This window comes from Balaenoptera musculus, chromosome 13, assembly GCF_009873245.2.
Source record: "Balaenoptera musculus isolate JJ_BM4_2016_0621 chromosome 13, mBalMus1.pri.v3, whole genome shotgun sequence".
Taxonomy (NCBI): domain Eukaryota; kingdom Metazoa; phylum Chordata; class Mammalia; order Artiodactyla; family Balaenopteridae; genus Balaenoptera; species Balaenoptera musculus.
In genome coordinates, this window is record NC_045797.1 from 15645777 (window position 1) to 15668683 (window position 22907).

Here is a 22907-nt window from a genome sequence, read left to right on the forward strand (position 1 = left end):
ACATTTTTTCCAAAGAAGACATACAGATGGCCAACTGGCACATGAAAATATGCTCAATATCACTAATCATCAGAGAAATGCAAATCTAAACCACAATGAGATACCACTTCACACCTGTCAGAATGGTAACCAACAAAAAGACCACAAACAACAAATGTTGGCGAGGATGTGGAGAAAAGGGAACACTTCTATGCTCTTGGTGGGAAACTGGTGCAGCCACTATGGAAAATAGTATGGAGGGTCCTTAAAAAACTAAAAATAGAACTACCACATTATCCAGCAATTCCACTCCTGGGTATAAATCCAAAGAAAATGAAAACACTAATTTGAAAAGCTACATGTACCTCAATATTCACAGCAGTATTATTTACAATAACCAAGGTATGGAAGCAACCTAAGTGTCCACCAACAGATGGATGGATAAAAAAGATTTGGTATGTATATACATTGGAATATTACTCGGCCATAAAAAGAATAAAATTTTGCCATTTGCAACAACATGGATAGATCTGGAGGGTATTATGCTTCGTGAAATAAGTCATACAGAGAAAGATAAATACCCTATGTTATCACTTATATATGGAATCTAAAAAATAAAACAAACTAGTGAATATAACGAAAGAAATAGACTCACAGATATAGAGAACAAACTAGTGGTTATCAGTGGTGAGAGGGAAGAGGGGAGGGGCAAGATAGGAGTAGGGGATGAAGAAGTCCAAACTACTATGTATAAAACAAATAAGCTACAAGGATATATTGTTCAGCACAAGGAATATCGCCAATATTTTATAATAAATTTAAATGGAGTATAATCTATAAAAATATTGAATCTCTATGCTGTACACCTGAAACTAATACAATATTGTAAATCAACTATACATTGATAAAAAAAGAGCAAGGAAAAAAAGGTACTAGATGAAAATATAAGAGATGAACTTTACAACACTGTGTTAAGAAAGTCTACCTCAAAAAGATAAAAATTCTATAACTTTTAAAAAAGTTGATAAAGTGAAAAAATAAAAACAAGCAAAAATCAAACTTCTGTGAGGCAAAAGGCTTTAAACATAAACTTAAAGAGTGAATGATATACTTAGAGAATATTTCCAATTTTTATACCAGATAAAGTTTATGATTTCCTACAAATTGCTAAGTAAAAGAGCACAATGAATAATGCTCTAAGAATAATAAATATGAATGAGTAACGATGCTCAGTGGTACTAATAATTAAAGTAATGTACATAAAATAGGCTACTATTTTGGTATCTCTCCCTCCAAAACATACAAAGGGATATGGGCATTTTCATAAAACTGTTTATATAAATGTAAAATGTCTTTGGAGGACATATTGATAGGATCTATCTAAATTTATAACATCCATACCACATGATCTAGGAAATGTACTTCCTAGAATCTCACTCATAGCAATATCATAATTGTGCAAACATAACTGTATAGAAATTTTCATCATGTTCTGCCAAAAGTGAGTAGACACATGTTCTGGGTAACAGGGGATCTGATAGTGGATAAAGGCAAAGAGAATCCCCAGCAAGGTCATAAATGGACATCCCAGGATGACAGATATGAACCAGGGGTAATGGGCAACCAGTGTAGATCAGAGAGGAGGACGAGGGCTCCAAGGAGACAAATTCGAGAGAATATTTTGTATGATCGAAGGTCGTTTTTGTTTTTGTTTTTAGGAGATTTATATTCTGGCAGAATTTGAAATGAATTAGTGATAGATTTATAGAAAAGTAGGTAAAAGGAATAAAAAACAAAAATTAAGATAATTAATACATGAAGGGAAGATGAAAAGCTAGATAATTTAATAACAAGGGAAAGATAGCACAGCTTTGGGTAATATTTATACCTCTATAATAAATTATGGAAATCCTGAATATTTAGCTCCAGTTATATTGTAACATGACTACACAGAGAGGATGGGTGGAGGGGGAGAGGTGCGTGTGCATATCCTCATCTCTCTGTTAGTAACTTAATAGATAACATCTAAAATGGAAAAGTCATGAGATGGCATAAACGTGGTACTAAAAAATATGGAGGTTGTTGTAGAGCAGACACTAGCACACCATTGTAAGGCAATTATACTCCAATAAAGATGTTAAAAAAAAGTATGGAGGGAAATAGGAAAGAACGAATGAATGAATTGAAGAATGATTGCCTTCGGGATGTGGGACTTGGTGAAGGGCAGGGAACTGTTGTTTTTCATGAGAGTAACTTATAATAGCATTTTATTTTTAAAACCACATACTTATATGACTTGAATAAACATAAAACTAAATAATAAAAGTAGAAATAGATAAAAGCAATCACATTTATGTGGGGGCCCAAATCTGCTTCTTTTGAGTCAGGAATTTCTCTTAGGTCAGGAATTTGTAACCAAACGCTAATTTGCATAGCATGCAGCTTGGTGATCAACATTTTGAAAAAAAATAAATGATTGGATTGAGGCTAAAACTTTAGTATCTTTATTTAAACTAGTATTTTAAAAATTACAACAAGTGTCTCTAGAAAAGATGATACCTTGTTAGAGGCAGACATATCTGAAGATAAACTATGCTTTACCTCTACACAGTAGCTATGCTTTATCTGTCACACCTAGAAATTTACCTGAATAGAACAGCATCATCTGTTAGGAATTTTGGTAAGTTAGAGTCTCGTAAAGCTCTTATCAATACCACATCTTCACTTAGGTCTGGGTTCTCTCTTTTTAAAGACCTAAATTTAAAGGAATAATTCAGATGACATTGCAAGAACATAATGTGGAACATGATTTTCCAAACCTGTGGGTCAGGGATTCTGCTTGCAGAAAGCTGTGGAGAGCATGCCACTGCAGATTCCTGCTGGAAGGAGGGGACCATTTTCCCTTGCATGCCCAGTGTCCATCTCCAAGAGGGCACACGGACAAGTCAGGCACAGGCTACATAGCCTTGAGGAGAATGACAAGGACATTTTCTCAAGCTCCCCCCATCAATCCAGACTTTATCCATCCTGTATTTACAGTTCCCTGAATACATCATGATGATTCATATCCCTATGACTCCCTTTTCTCTTATCCCAGAATGCTCTGCTTTGGTCTTTTGCTGGCTCTTATTTTTCTTTCAAAACCCAGCTCAGACATTCCCTCCTCTAGAAAGTCCTTCCATCCCCTGCCAACGAACCCAGGGCACAGCCCCATGGTTGCCCTCACAGATTATATTCTAGATGACTGCTCCTTTGTCTGTCTTGCCCGTGGGCTGTAGTTGTGTTCTCCGAATACAAGCGTGTCTCAACTCCTTAGTATCCCTCTTCCTTTAATGGCAATCCTATAAAGAGGAGAAATACTGTATCTAGGAGGTTGAAAGAAGGAACAGAGGGTAGAAAGGCAGGGAGATTTGTGCAGAAGCCAGGGATACAGGAACCAGGCAGAAGGGGTCCTGTGTGGCCGGAGCTAGAGCCAGCAAGTCACGGCCTGAGAGGAAGGACTAGACAGAAGATAGATTCCCTCAGAGACTCTGGACAAGCTGGGGATGCCACAGGTGGGCGTGTCAAGAGGGTATAAAGAGAGAAGCTGGGGCCTGAGAAGAGAAAAGAATCTTGTTCTACTAGGAACTAGAAAGAAGCTCAGCCTTGGACCAAACTGTAAAGAGAGAGGGGGCGCCTAGGATAAAAGCTTGGACTGCGGATGGAATGATGAAACTGAAGTATGCTTTGTCAGGTGATGTGTATGACTTAATTAGTGTAGCTGCATAACAAACTGTATGTCTTTTAAGTCTCGTCATCCTAGCTCATGGTGGTAAAGCCTTTTGTACACTGAAATCCATTGTATGTGATGAGTTCAGGGGAAACAAAAGTTAGCCAAAGCCTAGTGGAGACTCAGGTTTGGTCTGGGGGCAGCTATGTTGGTTCTCACAGTGAAGAACCTTGGGATGAAGAGAGATGCCCCATTTCACTGTGGCAGGGGGGTGTCAAGGTAAGCATGATGACAGCAGCAGCAGCTAACATTTATTAATCCCTTGCTATGTTGCTTTAAGAGCCATCTGTGAATTACTCATGAAATGCAAGTGATGACATGGTTGGAAACTTGACTCTTGCCCACTTTGGTTTCTTACCCAGCCATGACCAGTACAGACTTCACGGCTCTCATGCCAAAGTCATAGTGATCCTGCTGAGAGAGCTGTTCACTGCAAAGCTTATACATTTGAGTCATTTTTCTTGCTAATATTTTACTGGATTCAAATCCTTCAGAATATAGAATTACCTAGAATGGAAAAACATAATGCAGCCTCTATTATATTATATTGATAACAACATATTAGCATAATACCAATGTATTCAAAATCTACTTTAGGTATTATATTGTATCCCTCCAAGTTGTTATACCCTTTAACAAAGAAATGTAAAGATTGACGGGAAAAAGGTTTTGTGCCACAAGGTGGAAGATGGGATATTATATGGGGATGTCTGAGCACTGATTCTGCTTTCTTTCAATAGATGAAGATGTGGTCTTGGTGACATTTGGTTCAAGGAGCTGCAGAGCCCACTGTGAAAATGTTCACATCATGGAGGCTGGATGGTGCTGTGAGGCCTGAGTATAAAAGTAAGACTTGAGCTTCCCTGATCTGACAGTGTCAGTGATGTACTCCCTTTAGGCTCCTTGGGAGTCAAGGGAAGCTACACAAAGATTTGCAGCCTCTCCCCTGCCCTAGGAGGCCACCTTGCCTCTGACAAGTTTCTGCACCCTTGGTTAAATAAATCAGTGATGATAGTGGAGGTGGGTGTGGACACTTCCTTCAATCCATAATCTACTCATATCACTGCAGTTGGCCTCGGAATCGTGATTTGAGATAATGCAGAGATTTCGTACTGGTGTCTGTTTTTTTTCATTCCTCTATCACTACCTATTAGCACAGTACTCTGTGCACTGCAGGTGATTAAAAATATTTACTGATGACAGACCCTGATTCATTTAATCTGTAACAACAATAGGAATAGCACTCAGAAGACTGGATTTTTAAATTTCTCCAATTAATTACTGAGTAATATAACAATAGGACAAAACGTGAGATGTGAACACAATGTTGGACTGAGTTCCAAACCTGGTTTTCTTCCTACCAGCTTTGGACAATGAGCAAGTCATTTACTGTCCTGTCCAGAGAGTGGTCTGGAGAGAAGACGCCACCTGCTTTAACTGCCCACCACCCCACCTTACCCACAGAGGACACTGGTGGACTCATGAGATGCTGTAGGCATTATACTAATAAAAGTTGTACTTTTTATAATGATAGGATTTGGCATGGTCTATTCTATTCTTAGGCAATTACTTTTAATTCATGTAGAGGAATATTTTAAATTAGCTGTTGTCAGGAATTTATTAGCCACAGGAGTAATATGTGCTTTCTGAGAAGCTCCGTTCTAAAAGGGGTAGCATCCCTTGCTGTGAAATATAGCACCGAGCATGAGGGGCCTTACAGAGTCCTGTAAACATCCTATATGTTGGTCTTGGTGATCACACAGGTGAATACATGTGTAAGGATTCACTCTGTTGTACCCTTATGATCTGTGCCCTTTACTATATATAAATTATACCTCGGTAAAAAGTGCCAAGAAAAATACATATAAAATTTAAATACACTGGGTGTTAACTAGTATGAAGAAACAAAAAATGTTTAAATAGAAAGATTCCTAGATAGATACAGAAGGAACAAATACAATCATAAATAATTAGCTTATTAAAGATTGCTATTTTTTGACTAAGTTGATACAGACTAGAAACAAATTCCTGCCCTCCATCATTAGTGATTAGTATTGCTTTTACTTAACATCCCTTGACTCTAATTAAAAAAAATAATGCAGCAAGAGAAGTGAGAATAATACAGTCTTTTTAGAATAATCTAGACATTTTAATTCCTAGAGACAAACTGATGAACCCCAATGAACTGGTTAATTAAACTTATTTATTCATTCCAGTTTTGGGGGCTTACTATATTCCAGATACCATCCTGGGCTTTAGGGATATAGCAGTTACACACATACACACAAACACACATGCACACACACACACACACACAGAGAACAAAACATTCTATGTGGTAACGATCATATCTACACACTTAAGAGGAAACGATACTGTATAACCTTGGCTAGACTGCATTCATAAGGGAAACTTTCTACCACAATAGAATCAAATACTAAATAAAAGAAACAAGCTTAAGTTTTTGCTGCTTTATAATGTGAAGCTCACCTCTGCAATCAAGGCATAATTTGGAACCATCATCGCAAAGGGTCTAAACAGGGCTTTCAAATTATCTGGCAACTCGGTTCTGCCTGCATATCCAGGATTCATTGTGATGAAGGCTGCACAAGTCATAACCAACTTTATTTCCCGTCCCTCAAACATGAATCTAGAGAGCTGTTGAAGGGAAAGAGAAAATATAAGTTAACACGTCCCCCGACATTTGTAAATTCTTTCCCATAATTACTACTCGAGTACAAAACTTGTGTAACATGCATTCAAGCAAAGACTACTGAATCCTGCTGTTGGGAATCTTTCCCTCCTGATTCTGTCCTACCCACTCCCAATCTCTTCCGGGTTACGTGCTTCCTGCTCTCTGCCTTCCTGCCCCTGCCTTGCCCCAGGTGTCTCCGCCTTCCTGACCCAGACCTGTAATCTTCTAGGCCTCAACATCTTTTGCTGAGACTCCTCAGTTCAACTTAGATTTAATGGCCACTAAACCTTCTCCACCACTACTTTCTGGAATCCCTAAGAAATTCGAATCTGATCTTAGTCCTTGAGTGGTTGAGGCCCCACTGTTAGAGTCATTGGAATTACCCCTTCACTTTCATTCAACAGCAAACACCCATTGAGCATCTGTGCCAGGTAGGCAATGGGTTAGGAATGGGCATACAGAGCCCTTGAGAAGCTCCTGGGCTTGTTGTGTAGAGTTAGACCTAGGACCATGACCATGCAGTGCAATCGATGCTACAGTGGAGGTGTGTGCAGAGCCCACAGGGAGCAAAGCTCATAGGAGGAGCAGGGAAGCCCATGTGAGACCCGGAGAATGAAGAGGGCATTTCCCATAGATGAACAGGGCAGCCATTCCAGTCAAAGGGAGCAAGAACAAGAAACAGCGTTGCATGTTCAGGGAATGGCCAGCTATTCACTTTGCTAAAGGGTAAAGTTCTAGGAGGAAAGTGTAAGTAGGCTGGGGCCTGAGCACCATAAATCTTGCATGCTTGGCTAAAAAATTTAGATTTTGTTCCATGGATGGGCGGAAACAGAGAGTTTTGAGCAGAGTAATAGGACCAAAGATGCCATTGGACAGGTTAGACAAACCACAGACATGGGGACCAGTAGGAAGTGTTACTGGGGAGATGAGGAGAGCCAGAATTAGGGAGTTCTTCTTGGAGATGAGAGAGATCTAGGAGATACAATTGAATGGACTTGGTGATGGCTTAGATTCTGGGGTTGATGGCAATGGGAAAAATTAAAGATGAATTCCAGGATTCTAGGTGGGTGACTGGATGAAGGCACTATATTCAGTCACAAAGAATACAGGGGAAGACCATGATGGAGCTGGGGTGATGTGTCATAGCCTGGAGGAGAAAGTGCTGGACCGCACAACTGGAGACCCTGGTCCTGCTGCTGTTAAATGGCTTTTGTGTTATTCAAACCTGTAAATTGCTGTGCTTTAGTTTCTTCATGTATTCTAGGGGGCATATTCTACTCCAACTATCTCATCTGACCACTGGCAAAGTCAAGGGTGAGATTTGGTTAGTCTCAGATGTCCTCCTACCTTCCTTTCACCTCACATGGTTGCCCTCCAGTTGGCAATGCTTCAAGGCTGCCTGCGTTCTCTCTGGTTCCTTCTCCCTTGCTCCCCAGGCTTTGCTGAGCATGCTAAGCACTCAGGATGGTGATAACGACTGACATTATGTTATATCTTGTGGTCCCTGATTTTAATGCGGGCCCCCGGAGGGTGTGTAGTTGGAGGAGCATGGACCTCACGGTCACACAGATTTACATGTGTGTCTTGGTTCTATGTTGTTCCCAGAAATGTTTTAATTTCTCTGAATCTTTTTGACCTGTAGCTTGGGAAAACGCTTACTTCACATTGGTTTGGTGTGAAGATGAAATAAGTGTAAAGTACAATGACGTGTACAATTTAGTAGCTGGTAAAAGTCCAATTTCTGCTTTCTTTTTACTTGTTCTATAATATGCTTTTTTGCAGAGGCGATAAAATATTTAACAGCTCTTTAGCAGGGCACTTTCCGATGAGAATGGCCCCTGTCCCTAGAGCAGGAGCTGGGTCCAGAGGCCCCCTTGGTAGGTCAGGATGAACCCTTGTGGCTGGCTCCTGAGGAGGTCTGAGACTTTTCAGGTAGGTGCCAAGTTAATGGTGGGGACCTTCCAGGGGCTCGGGGCAGTGACTATTTAAATATTAAACAACTGGCAAGGCTGTTCTGGTTTGTACTGGCTGAACATCATTCTGCCCTTTGGTGACCTCATGACATAATCTCACAAGGTCAACACAGAGCAGTAGGGGACTTGGTCCCATCCTTCACTGCCATCACCTTCCCAGTACAAAACCCTTCTCCAGGAACATGCTCATATGGGTTAAATCAGATTTTAAATAGTGAGGCCATTTTAATATCTTCATCTGGCCCTACACTCCTTAGTTTTTCCAGTCCAGTGAGTTCTGGAGAGTCAAGGTCCGCCTGGGTTTTCCAGGACTCTTCTCTCATTTTTCTACCAGCAATAGGCTGAGAGTAGGGGCCATGAGGAAGGCAGTAGAGCCTAGAAGAGGCAGCATTAGAGAAACTTAGCAGAGAAGTATATGTCAAAGGCAAGAATAAGAAAGGTGAGGAGGAAAAGAGGAGGTGGATGAGAAAGGGACAGGGAGTAGAAGAGTGTGTGTGTGTGTGCATGTGCATGTGTGTTGAGGGTGGGAAGAACAAGGTTCCATGAGGGCAGGGACTGAGTCTCACCAACTCTGTATCCTCAGGTCCCAGCACAATGTTTGCCATACAGTTGTTTCTCTGTGTTGCCTGGATGAGCAATTACTTCATCCAACAAAGTCCCGTTGCTGTAATACTCACCAATGACACTAGAAACTTGGAATACATAGGCTAAAGTTAGCACTGTCCTTCCTAAGATGCAACATGCCATAAATTCATTATGAACTTAAGAAACGTGATCTCCACAGACAACTGACCAGTGCCTTACCTTTGCAGCTTTGGCATTCCTGATGGTAATGAGCTGCTGTGCGATGACTGACAAAACTTCTATGTCAATTCGATTAAATTCATCAAAGCAGCACCAGGCCCCTGACTGTGCCAGACCACTGAAAAAGCGCCCCATCATCTGAAATCAAAATACATTCAACTATATATTGTAGAGTTGAACTCCTTCAAAAGTTAAATTTTGAGCTGAAATAGTAAAAGGAAAATAGGTGGTATCTGGAAATCAACAATGGTTTTATGTGAATCCTGGTCTTATGTCAGAAGTTAACAGCTTTCTCTAAGAGGAAATATTTTTTGTCTTCTCCATAAATGATTTGAAGCTAATTTTTATTTTTAAATAAAATGACAATCTGACCAATTTTCTTACTTTTTCATAACCTCTGTTCACCTATGTAAATACTTCACAGGTTCCCAAAGAAACTAACACCTAGAATAGACACACTTAATGACTTAAGAAAACCTTGAAAAACTTTACTGGTAGAAGCTTTCATCATCTTTACCAGGTACTACACATGGCAGACAACAAACAGGAACCACTGAGCAGAAGCACAGCTGCACAGGGTAATGTAATGGTTGTTAATTTCTTCTACAGCAGAATCTTAATGGTGGAGGAGAATGAATATGTACTTGTGGCTATCTACAGAGGAAAGTTCCTTTAGAGACTTGAATTTTGGGTTAAGCATTTGTACATCTATTGCATTATACCATCTCTATCTCTTTAAAAATAGAGCTAATGTTTTTTTGTTTTTTTGTTTCAAGATGGTCAACTGAGCATATACTGCTACCATCCCTTCCTCCTAAATGCCCATGAATGACAGAAAGGTAGAACTCTCTCCATTTCTGTATCTACACTTATTCCTGTACCTGCTCGATGAAAGTATAATGGGAAGGGAAACCAGCAGCAGGAAGAAAGTTTTGAAAAAAATCCTGGAAGATGGAAAGTACATAGATACAGTTTACTCAACTGAGAAGGGCAGAATGCAGGCCCAAGACAGAGGGAAGGAAGAATTGCCCTTCAGGGGAGTCTCCAAGAAACTCCGAACCCAACAGCAATACATGCAAGAAAAGCAGACACAGGTCCCAGGGTGATCCTTGGGAATTAGCCAAAGATGAATACTTGGAATGATCAGGTTTGTGGGTCCTTCCCTTCTCTGTCCTTCCCTCTCCTTATTCCAAGTAGAGTAAACAGGGCTCTTAAGGCTGGCAGTGCTGACACTCTCCCTCCAGCCTAAAACCCAAGGACTGCCTTGTAGAGAAAGGGGGAGGTCTGTCTTTGGGAGATATAAGGAGATATTGGAAGAAGGCATTAGGCTTGGGAGATAAGGAAAGCAGAGATAAAAAAAGATAGATGATTTCAGACCTCCATTTTACTCAACTGAGAGTCAAAAGGATAGACAGCTCCATCCAAGAGTGAAACCCACTTAACTTCACTACTAGAAGAAATATCCTTATTATTTTGGCATTTATAAAATGTTTCTGGCTTCCTGGCTGCCCATGCCCACACACTGTATGGTGAAGCCTGCTAACCAAACATCCTACACTCCCATAGAGATCATGGGAGCTTTCTCATTTAAGGCAGGGGCCTTTTGAGGAAACAAGTTGTTCTCACTAATCAACTCAGTCCTCACTTAAGAACTAAGTAGTAAAAGTCAACACACATTTGAGAAACATCAACATCAAGGAAGAGAGAAGAAGAATAAACTAAATGAGCAACCCTGAAGAAAATGGAGGTAATTTGGAGAACAAAAGAAAAAATTTAAAAATTCAAATGGAACCCTCAGAGAGATTTTAGAGGAAATTTCATTCCTATCATAAAACAAGATGCTCTAAGAAAGAATTGGTGAGAGATAAGAAATAATCCCTGGAAATTAATTATATTATAGTCAAGATTACAAAAATGAAATAGATGGACTAAGCAACAGAATGGATAAGACTAAAGACCAAGCTGGTATTCTGGATGACAAAGCTGAGGAACTCCTTCATATTGTAGAGCAATGGTTTCATTCCCCAGGTGGTGGGGGGTACAGGAAGACTTTTCAAGGGATATTAATGGGACAGAAGTTTTAAAAGAAGAAAATTCCAGGTCAAATGGGACTATATCAAACTGAAAAGCTTCTGTACACCAAAGGAAGCCATCAACAAAATGAAAGGGCAACCTAAGGAATAGAAGAACATATTTGCAAATCATATATCTGATAAGGTGTTAATATCTAAAATATATAAAGACATCATACAACTCAATAGGAAAACAAGCAAACAAACCAATTTCAAAATGGGTAAAGACACTTTTCTGAAGAAGACACATAAATAAATTGTCAACAGGTACCCTGAAATATACTCAATGTCACTAATCATCAGAGAAATGCAAATCAAGACCACAACGAGACATCACCTTACACCAGTTAGAATGTCCATTATCAAAAAGACAAGAAATGACAAGTGCGGTGAGGATGTGAAGAAAAGGGAACCCCTGTGTACTGTTAGTAGGAATGTAAATTGGTGCAGGTTCTGCTGTATAACATAGTGAATGCAAGTTCTTCAGAAAATTAAAAACAAAACTGCCATATTATTCAGCAATTCTACTTCTGGGTATTTATCCAAAGAAAATGAAAATCACTAACTCAAAAATATATCTGCACATCCATGTTCATTGAAGCATTATTTACAATAACCAAGACATGGAAACAACCTAGGTTTCCAACAATGGATGAATGGATAAAGAAAATGTGCTGTGATATATATATCACATTTGTGACAATATGTAATGGATGGACCTCGAGGGCATTATGCTAGGTGAAATAAGTCAGACAAATAAAGACAAATACTGTATGATATCACTACTATGTGGAATCTAAAAAAAAACCATGAACTCAAAGACATAGAAAACATATTGGTGGTGATGGACGTTAACTAAACTTACTGTAATCATTTTGGAACATATACATATAACAAATCATTATGTTGTACACATAAAACTAATATAATATGTCAATTACATCTCAATTTAAAAAATTCCAGATCTTTATCTTCAATATGGGCTCTTTGCTAAAATTTATCCCCCTATAGCATGCCTGCAGTCAATGCCCATAGCTTTAAGATCACTGGAACTCATCCATGTTAAAAAAAAATTGAGTTTATTGCTTATTGCAATAAGGGAGACCACAGACCATGGGAAAACATGAGATGTCTCAGTAAAAGAACATTAGAAGGATTTCTTATAGGAAAGTTTGAGGAAGGTTCAATGAAGCAGGGTATTGCTCTATGTATTAGTTTTGAAGGGCGATTGTAACAAATGACCGTAAACTGGGTGGCTTAAAACAACAGAAATTTTTTCTTGCATAGTCCTGGAGTCTAGAAGTCTAAAATCAAGGTGTTGGCCAAGCCATACTCACTCTGAAAGTCCTAGGGGAGTATTCTTCCTCGTCTCTTCATAGCTTTTCATGTTTGCAGCCAATGCTTAGTGTTCCTTGGCTCACCTCCTGTGTATATTCACATGGGCTTCTCCTCTCTGTGTGTCTATAACTGAATTTTCCTCTTCTTACAAATCCACTAGTTATTGGATTAGGCCTCATCCAGGTCCAGTAAGACCTCAGCTTAGCTTGGTTATATCTGCAGAGACCCTATTTCCAAATCAGGTCAGCTTTACAGGTTATCAGTCATTGAGACTTGAACATGTCTTTTTGGGGACACCACGACACTCTAAATTTTTGTTGGCAGAAAGTTGGGGTGATTCTCTGATGGGTGTCATAATAACATCTATCTAGGAGTCTATAGGGCAGCGTGGCTCAAGGTGTCAGTAAAGATGTAGCAGTTACTCCGGTTAGTGGAGAGAGGAGGATATTCGGTCATTTTTGTTGTTTGGACAGAGTTCTTGTTTGTGTCTGTTCTCAGATTTGATTATGGTGTGGTTTTTGTCTCATGGCATCGTGGGCACAAAGTGACCAAGTCTGATGTTGGTGGTCTATGAAACTGTTTGAGTCCAACTGGAGAAGCACAGAGGCTGTTTGAACCAGGCCAGCTCTCAGCTGATAGCGGTCAGGGGCTAATTTCTCCCCCACCCCTTTTTTGAAAGACACTAATTGTGTAGCAATTGATTGACCATTAAAAAAGAATTTTTGGAGTTATTTCTGCCATTTTAATTTTGATGCTTTATACTTTAAAAGAACTTAAAAGAACTTTTTGTATCAGAGTATTTCAAACATACACAGGAGGTAAAAGAAGGTGCTCAGTTTAACAATCATCAACATTCTGCTCTTTTTAAAATACTTCCAACAATTTATGCTGTTGTTGGAGTATTTTAAAACAAGCCCCAGACATCATTAGTATTTCATCACAGATTCTGTAATGTGTAAGAACCTAAAAACAAAACAAAACAAAAAAACCAAACCAATACCATTAACACATTCAAACAAAAATCAAGTAATTGGTTTTACCAAAACCCAAGTAATTCCTTGATGTCATCTAACACCAGTTCATGTTCAATTTTCTGCAATGGTCCTAAAATGATCCTTTTACAGTTGGATAAGGATGCAAACAAGGTCCAAACACTGCATTTGGTTAATGTGTCTTTTTTTTTTTATCATCTTTATTGGAGTATAATTGCTTTACAATGTTGTGTTAGTTTCTGCTGTATAACAAAGTGAATCAGCTATACATATACATATATCCACATACCTCCTCCCTCTTGTGTCTCCCTCACACCCTCCCAATCCCGCCCCTCTAGGTGGTCGCAAAGCACCAAGCTGATCTCCCTGTGCTATGTGGCTGCTTCCCACTAGCTAGCTATTTTACGGTTAATGTGTCTTTTAATCTCTTTAAATTTATAACAGTTCTCTGCATCCTCCTCCTTTTATGCAATTTATTTTTTAAAAGTCTATAGGTTATTTTCCCTGTGGAATTTCTTGCATTCCATATTTGGCTGATTGAATTCTTGTGGTGTTAACATGTTTCTCTACCTTATATACTTCTTGAAAACTGTATTTAAATCTAGACACTTAATTAAATTCATTAGTTTGAGGTTTAAAAATTTCTGAACAGGAATAATTCAGACTGTGTACCAAAGCAGAAGATACATGTTTCCTGGTTGTCTCAAATTCAGTGACGTTTTGATTGACCAATGGATAATTAGCCTGATCCATCCATTACAAACCTTCCAATTAATCTTTTAATGTGGTTTTAGCAAAGATGATCATTACCAGATCTACTAATTTTTTAGAGTTTGCAAAATAGTAATTTCTAATGTTATCCCTCTGCATGTATTAGCTGTGACTCTTCTATAAAGAATTATCCTCATCAACTTTTTTTATTGAGGTACTGTTGATTTACAATATTACATTACTTTTAGGTATACAGCATAGTGATTCAATATTTTTATAGATTATACTCTATTTATAATTGTTTGGGAAAATAGCTATTTTTCTCAAAACGTGTATTTATGTTAACATGTAATGAATTTATTATGGTTATTTTAAAACAAATAAATATTTTTATTTTTATTTCACTTTATTTAAAAGAAAGGCTATTTATTTAAAATTTATTTATTTATTTATTTTTGACTGTGTTGGGTCTTCTTTGCTGCGTGCAGGGTTTCTCTAGTTGCGGCAAGCGGGGGCTCCTCTTTGTTGCAGTGCGTGGGCTTCTCATTGCGGTGGCTTCTCTTGTTGCGGAGCACAGGCTCCAGGCGCATGGGCTTCAGCAGTTGTGGAGTGCGGGCTCAGCAGTAGTGGCTCGTGGGCTCTAGAGCACAGGCTCAGTAGTTGTGGTGCACGGGCTTAGTTGCTCCGCGGCATGTGGGATCTTCCTGGACCAGGGCTCGAACCTGTGTCCCCTGCACTGGCAGGCGGATTCTTAACCACTGCGCCACCAGGGAAGTCCCCCCCCCCAATATTTTAAATGCAATTTTAATTTCTAACATGGTGTATATTAATAGATGTAATCCATACATATAAACAAAAACTTTTTGGAAGTCTCAATAATTTTTTTTAAGATTTTTTTTTGATGTGGGCCATTTTTTAAAGTCTTTATTGAATTTGTTACAATATTACTTCTGTTTTATGTTTTGGTTTTTTGGCCGTGAGGCATGTGGGATCTTAGCTCCCCGACCAGGGATCAAACCCGCACCCCGTGCATTGGAAGGTGAAGTCTTAAGCACTGGACTGCCAGGCAAGTCCCAGGTCTCAATAATTTTTAAGAGTGAAAAACTCTGAGAACTACTCAATGAAAAATCTTACCGTGAATTCTCACCTCCTACATATTTCATTTTCAATACATAACTCTGAATTGCTCATCTCTTCCTGTAAGCTTATTCCTTGTTCCTAGATTTCCCTGCTATTCTGTCTTGTATCTCATCTCCTCTCTTTCTACCTACTGACATGAACAGGTCTTTAATCTTACCACCATTTGACCAATCCTCCCCTGGCCTTGATTCCTACCTGGCCCACTCAGATTGCCTTGTGTTGACTCTACTCCCTTGCTCTATTTATTCCACTTTAATCATTCCTTGCCCCACTAGTTTTCCCTAGCTTGCCATCACCCCTTTCTCTCCTTCTTTTGTTATGTCATGTTGCAAATAGAGAAAGCCACATAAAACACTTAATGTTAGTGTTCAGATGCCAGTACCGTACCTTGTAGTCCAAACCATCAGAGCAGTTAAAGACCACACACTGGATGGCGAGAGCTTTTGCAAGGTCTTTGGTAGTCTCAGTTTTCCCCGTGCCAGCAGGACCAGCTGGTGCACCTCCCAGGTCGAGCTGCAAAGCCCCCATGAGGCAAAGGTAGCAGCGATCCTGAAGGAATTGATAAATTGTCATTATTGAAGGGAACTGACTCTGGCCACAAATTCATAAGTCCTTTCCTTTCTATAGCAGGAGGGTCATTATTTTTTTATGAAAGGTTCTATAGCATTTGAAATATACTAAAAAATCCAGGCACATGATCAAAAAGCACAAATCTCTGCTTTACAAAGATGTATTCATGGCAAGTCCTTTCAAGGGTTAATGGTAGAAGGAAACTTTTCAGAACTATTTTGGTGGGGAAAAAGCAGTAATGAACCTAAATGATCAGTAACTTACCGTGAGAGGAGTAATAACTAATCTTGGGCATGCACCCAAATACTCATAGCCATAAGTATACTGAGAGAGCGCCATCCTTGCCACACAATTGTCCAGGTCTATATCCCAATAATAGCGCAGTTGTCTCTGCCAGTCGAAGGATTCAACTACCTCTACCTACATAAGTGATGACAATGATACACATATTAGATGCATTAATTTCAGAAAGAAATATATGATTTTATTTAAGTGAAAGAGTTACCTTGGCTTGAACAAGTTCAGTGACTATGTCTCTTGCATGTACATCAATAGTAATTAAGGCAGTTATGATGTTTCTGTGTAATTTAGGAAGAGTGCCTCGGACTATTGCAGCCAGGGCATTTAATCTCTAAAAATTAAAAAAAAAAAGTGATATATAATTTTCAAAAATCAGCTTACATGTATATCTTTTTACTATTAAATTAGGAATAGGCACTTTTCGAAACTATCTATAAAATTAGATACCTATAAAATTAGATAGTTTTGACAAATGTCTATTCCAAATTTAGTAAGAATCTGTAATTCTGTGACCCAGGACAACAGTTTAACTTTTTAATTCCTATAAGGCTTCTGTGAAGTACAATATAATCTTTACCCCAGTTTCACATTAGAGGAAACTGAGGGTCACAGAGGGTAAGGAAATTGACATAGTTATAAAGTAGCAAAAATTACACTTGAGTAGACATTTGTCTCAAGGAAAGCCCAGTGCTCTTAACCACCATGTGATGATGTCTCTAGAGAAGACGGTTCTCCCTAAAAATCAAATGTGATTAAGGTAGTACTCTTCATTTTCAGGGATAGGTTTTTTGGTGTTTTTTTTTTTTTTTTTTTTGGTGGGGAGGGGGGAATAATCAGAAATCCTGAGCATTTAAACCAAGCCAATGATTGATTAAACGAAAGCATTTTTTGATAGACTGAGTTCCTGATTTTCACATAAATGGTTAAATCTTTTTCAGAGAAGGGCAGTGCCTCTGAAGGCCTTGAACTGTTGTGCTGAGTTTTCACTCAGGCTCACCCTGATCAGGGGCCACCTCTACAAAGAGGTCAATGGGACTTTCCATAGCGAGTCTTTTATCTGGGGCTCTTTGAGTTGAAATTCTATCGAGGACCTTCATGAAAGAGGTTTTTTCCTATTTCAAGAAAGTTGTTTCCTCCTTTTTCTGTTTTAAGGGTGAGTCTTCAAAAATGCAACATTGCCTGGAAGTAGAATTGAATTTGGAGTTAAAGATGTGGCCTGGCTGTAAAGTTGCATTTCCCAACAATAGCTCAAAAATTTGTGTAGAATGGTATTTAAGTTCATTCAATTATTTATTGATAGTTGCCTGAGGCTTCTATAAAACAGTAGAAAAGCACATGTTGGGCCTAAGAATAGAAATGGCACAAATCCTGTGGTTTTCCAGGATTGAATCCACTTCTAGGAGAGATATCAGGACCCAGGATAACATTTCTTCTTAAAGGTGGCAAACCATTATAATCCTGACATTTTCCTCTTGAGTTACGCTTTTCTTCTATTTTTAATAGTATTCATATACATACTACTCAAACATCAGGGCAGCGTCACTGAGAAAACTTCAACAGAAATAGTTTTAGTGAGAAGCCCAAAGCTTTGGATGTCATGTCAGAGGCTTACAATTTCTGTAGTGAATTTGCATTAACCACTCCAATAAAAGCCACTGCGACTATCTGGCACAGTGCTATGTTCGATGCCACCCTGCCGTAATCTCACCTCAAAGTTTACTTTTTCAAAAGCTTCCAGGGCCTCTAAATGGTTACCGTCTTCTCTTTCCAAACACTCTGTCAAATCGCGGCACCACATGATTTGAGAAATGGTCAGGATCACCTGCATGGAAACATCTTTCTTCAGTGTGTGATGCATCTCACCCAAACAGGATCCAGAGGCGGAGATTTAAGCAGTGTAAGTTACTTGAGAAGGGTGGCCGGCGATCACCCATACTGTTCTCGGTTTCCCCAGATAGTCAGCGATGGCAACTTTGCACAGGCGACGCAGAGACGTGAACATGGCTTCTTCCACTTTGCCCAGCCACTCCTCCACGTTGCCTCGGGCCTTGAGGCCTTTCCCCAGGCTCACCTGGAAGATAATCAGACCGTGATAACATGTAGGCTGTACATCCTGTGTACATCTTAACGGAACCCTGAGCTAGGTAAACATGGAAGCCTGAACATGAACACTGGCACTTCTACTGATACCCACTCAACACCTCTCTTTACACCGCCCCTCCCCCTCCCCCTCTCACCCCCCACTTGGTGCTTTATTTCACTGCTTCCCTTTGGAGCCAACTCCCAGAAAGAGGAGTTTATGTGCACTAAATGAATTCCTCCACTTTTTTTCCTTACTTCCTGCCATCTGATTTTTGGCCCCAACCACTCCTCTAAATCTGTTCAGGTCATTAAGGTGACCAGTGCTCTCCCAATCATCCAGTCCAATCGACGCTTTACAGCCCTTTTCACATTTATTTCTTGGACTACCAATGACCTGACTGCCCTGGTTGTCTGGACTCCTGCATCTGTTCTTCTACCGTCCCTTTAAATGTCATGTTTTCCCTGGATCCTAGCCTAGGTCTTCTCCTTTCTCTTTTGCACTAGTGATGAACAAATTCTTTTGCAAGAGGATCAATTTAGGACAAGTAAAAAAATTTTCTTTATTGAGGTACAGTTGATTTACAATATTATATTAGTTTCACATGTACAACATAATGATTCAATATTTTTATAGATTATACTCCATTTAAAGTTGTTACAAATAATGGCTGTATTTCCCTGTGCTGTACAATATATCCTTGCTGCTTATTTATTTTATACACAGTAGTTTGTAACTCTTAATCCCCTACCCCTATCTTGCCCCTCCCCCCTCCCCTCTCCCCACTGGTAACCACTAGTTTGTTCTTTATATCTGTGAATCTGTTTCTGGTTTGTTATATTCACTAGTTTGTATTACTTTTTAGATTCCATATATAAGTGAAAACATACCGTATTTGTCTTTCTCTGTCTGATTTATTTCACTTAGCATAAAACCCTCCAGGTCCACCTATGTTGTTGCAAATGGCAAAATTTTATTCTTTTTTATGGCAGAGTAATATTCCATTGCATACATATACCATGTCTTCTTTATCCATCCATCTGTTGGTGGCCACTTAGGTTGCTCCCATGTCTTGGCTATTGTGAATAATGCTGCTATGAGCATTGGGTGCATGTGTAGGACACGTAAAGTGTCTATGGGTTCCTTCCAATCCCATAGATACACTACTGTGCTCTACCTGGACTGAAATCCTTGGCATTTCCCTGCACAATTTCTCTGTATGGAATGCTGTCCCTCCCATGTCTCTTCTCCACCTTCCTTGGCTGCCTGTGTGTGTGTATGTGTGATTCTCCTCTGTGCGGTCACCTGATTCCCCACAGTCTGCTAATGCATTCACTTGCTTGGTGTTTACAGGCACTGTGCTGGGCCCCGGAGAGGCTGCTGCCAAACAATGACAACTAATACTTCATAGCACCCGCTCAGTACTGTTCTAAGTAATTTACATACACACTTGAAAATCCCCAGCAACTCATTAATCAGGCACTATTACTAATCCTTGTTTTACAGATGAGGTTAAAGATTGGGAGTGGAATCCATGTGTCCCGGCAGTAGAACCAGCTCTTAACCACCCTACTCTCGTGCCCCTTATGGAGACTTAAGACCTGGCTCCAGTACTTTCCACCCTGTTCCCAAGAACAGAGCACAGCCTCTGTTACTGCATTTTCTGTGGGGCTTTTCAATTGTTTGACTATGTCTCTGCTAGTCTTTGAATTCTTCGAGGGCAAGAATTTTATCTTTGATTATCTTTGAAATTGCTGAGCCAGCAGAAGACCAGATCACAGTAGCACTTGATGAATGCTTAGCATGACGATGAATAAACCTCTACCCTCCACCCTAGAAGAGTAACAAAGTTTACACATGAAGAATTATAAACAAAAAGCCCTTACCCTTTCTCCCTCTGGTGACAGCATCGCTAAAATATCATTAGTGTAAATCTTTTCTGGCTCTGCATCCATGCCAGGAATTCTTCCCTCAGTTGGAGGCATTAGAGCAAATTCGAGCTTTGAAATGGAGTCGAAGCATTTCCTTAAGTGTGGCTGCACAGCTTGGGGATTTCGTGTCTGGGCCAAAATCTCCAGAAGCTCATCATTTGACAAGAAGTAAAATCTAGATTAAAGAATACACTTAAAATGTAACTTGAAACTGAAGCAAAGCCTGATATGGACATGAAAGATAAATCCCTTAGCCACATCTCTTCCCCATACACTGATTTCCTGGACCTCTATCCCATGGGTCTGGGTCTGGGAGGCCACATGTCTCTAAATATGATTTTTATAAAGATTAGTGTGGATGCATCTCAAACATCTGGAATTAGTGCCTGGTACATAAAAGGTAGATATTTTTCATAAAAACTGTAAAGATGCTAGCACTTGCTAAGATACTGATTTGGTTGTATGTCTGTTACTTGGCTTTGAGCTCCTAGAGTGAAGATATATTACTTGTTTTCTCTAGAATCTGGCCTTGTACCTCACATATACCTGGTATTCAATACATAATTTGTTGAATAGATGAATGGGTGGCTGCAGGAACCTTATTTGGTTCTGTGACTACACACGTCTGGGCCATGCTGGTGTGATCCTGCCTGGGATTTTCTTAGATACTGCCCAACAGGGCCATTTGGAGACATGAAGATACCCTAGGAAAAAAAAACTGGAGAAGGGGCACACCTGGATGCCCTGGGATGAGAGAGAGGGATGAGGGTCTGGCTGGAGAAGACACTTCACTCCTGTGGAGGAAGCTGCCTATGAGAGATCCCTCGGGATTGGAGGGATCCCATTAGCACGTGGAAGGCCCCACGTGAGAGAGGGGCCAGTTGGGTACCAGCCAAGTCAGGCTTCTCCTGCCGTCTTGCCTCTCCTCCATTTCCTGCCCCCAAACTGGAGACCTCAGAAACCTAATAGGAAGTGGGGAGGGTTGATGACACACATCCTCATCATCACTAAAGTCTTCAGCCTTGCAACAGGCTTAGGCCAGAGAAGGGGGATGTTTTCACTTTGAAAGAAGTTCAGAGTTTTGATTATTATAGATCATTTAATGGGTTAAAGTAATGAGAACTTTTTGTACTATTATCAGAGAATGACCATAAAATTCATGAGGCCTGCTCAAGATTTTGGCCAGGGACAGGAAGAAACTAGCCCCTAGTAGGGAATACAGAGGCTGTCATTAGAAATAAAGATGTTTTGGGTTGCACCCTATTAGTCTCGCTTCTTTAAAATACCACATACGGTAATAATTTGTACCCCTGCCTGTTTTCAACTAATGAAACAGATAACTGTCAAGATTGGACTATGAGCCCTGTGGGAGAAGGAACAGTGTTATATTCACCTTGTGTCCCCAGAATCTAACTTGGTCCATGGCTCATAGTAAGCCTTCATTAAGGCTTGGAGCATGAAATCAGTGGTGTGCAGAGCCTCCTGACATAATAAACACTGTAGACCTAGTTGATGTAATTCCAAACAAAAGGAAAAATAAAAGCTGATGATTTTTGGTGTTCAATATTATCACAGGTAAATTTGTGTCCAGATTTCTTTAAAGATCAAAACAGTGTACAGATTTTCTCTGGTCTTGGTAGACTCAAGTTAGGGACCACTGATTTAAGAGTGAAATAAAAGGCACATTCCAAACCTCAAACTCTTCTGTCTTTTCCCATGTTGCCTGAATCTGTTAAACTCAATCAAATCTCCCAGCTCTTGGATATCTTGTGCACACACATACCCTGTCCTGGTACCCAGCAACAACCCCTCTTACCCAAGCAACCCACATAAGCACCTAACCCTGGCTGACTCAGTGCTTGTCCTAGGAGAGACCTTAACAGCCATTTCCTTTACATCTAACAGGAAAAATCCATGAAAGATGAACCATTTTTTGATATTGTCTATGTTACAGTACAATGTGCCCCCAATGACTGAAGTCCGGAGCACTTGCTACCATCAGGTAGTCATAGTGTAGTCATATATAATTATATTGAAATGGTGTATTTACATAACTGTCCACCCGTTAACCACGAGCTCCATTAGAGTGGGGATCTGGCCTTTTCTTCTTTGTATTTTTATCACTGAGCAAAACATTTGGTATGTTTCTAGAATGAATGGATGAGTAAAAAATTTCATTTGGAATTTGTGAAATGACCTCTTAGACGACTTCTACAGTAACCCTCTTAGGCCACCAATTAACCTAAAGAAACCAGCTCAGGCAACAAAGGTCTCTAACTTTTTACATACCCATCTGTGGACACACACACACATGCAGGTACACACATACACACCCAGCAGTGAAACGATACTGTGATCAAGAATCCTTCCAGCACCTTGGGTACTTATCCACTTAAACCAAATATTGTATATTTATCCTTGACATTTACATGCCCCAATCAAGATATTAACCGGATTGCTATTATGAAATACCTTTCTTGTTTCCCTCTTTGGTTCCCTGATGTTTTGATTTTATAGTTTGTTTTTAAATATATCCTAACAAATTAATGGATA

At 39.7% G+C, this 22907-nt stretch overlaps 1 protein-coding gene across 1 annotated transcript in view; it reads right to left on the reverse strand.

Annotated features, from left to right (window-relative positions):
* DNAH6 (dynein axonemal heavy chain 6) overlaps positions 1-22907 on the reverse strand; it is a 298716-nt gene that overhangs the window by 154924 nt on the left and 120885 nt on the right. Inside the window, exons 24-33 of the mRNA XM_036873333.1 lie at positions 20310-20529; positions 18250-18414; positions 18052-18165; positions 16549-16674; positions 16308-16463; positions 15861-16022; positions 9221-9358; positions 6239-6406; positions 4107-4255; positions 2626-2733 (exon numbers count right to left, since the gene is read on the reverse strand). Coding sequence (XP_036729228.1) covers positions 2626-2733; positions 4107-4255; positions 6239-6406; positions 9221-9358; positions 15861-16022; positions 16308-16463; positions 16549-16674; positions 18052-18165; positions 18250-18414; positions 20310-20529 — 1506 coding nt within the window. The remainder of the gene's footprint in view (positions 1-2625; positions 2734-4106; positions 4256-6238; positions 6407-9220; positions 9359-15860; positions 16023-16307; positions 16464-16548; positions 16675-18051; positions 18166-18249; positions 18415-20309; positions 20530-22907) is intronic.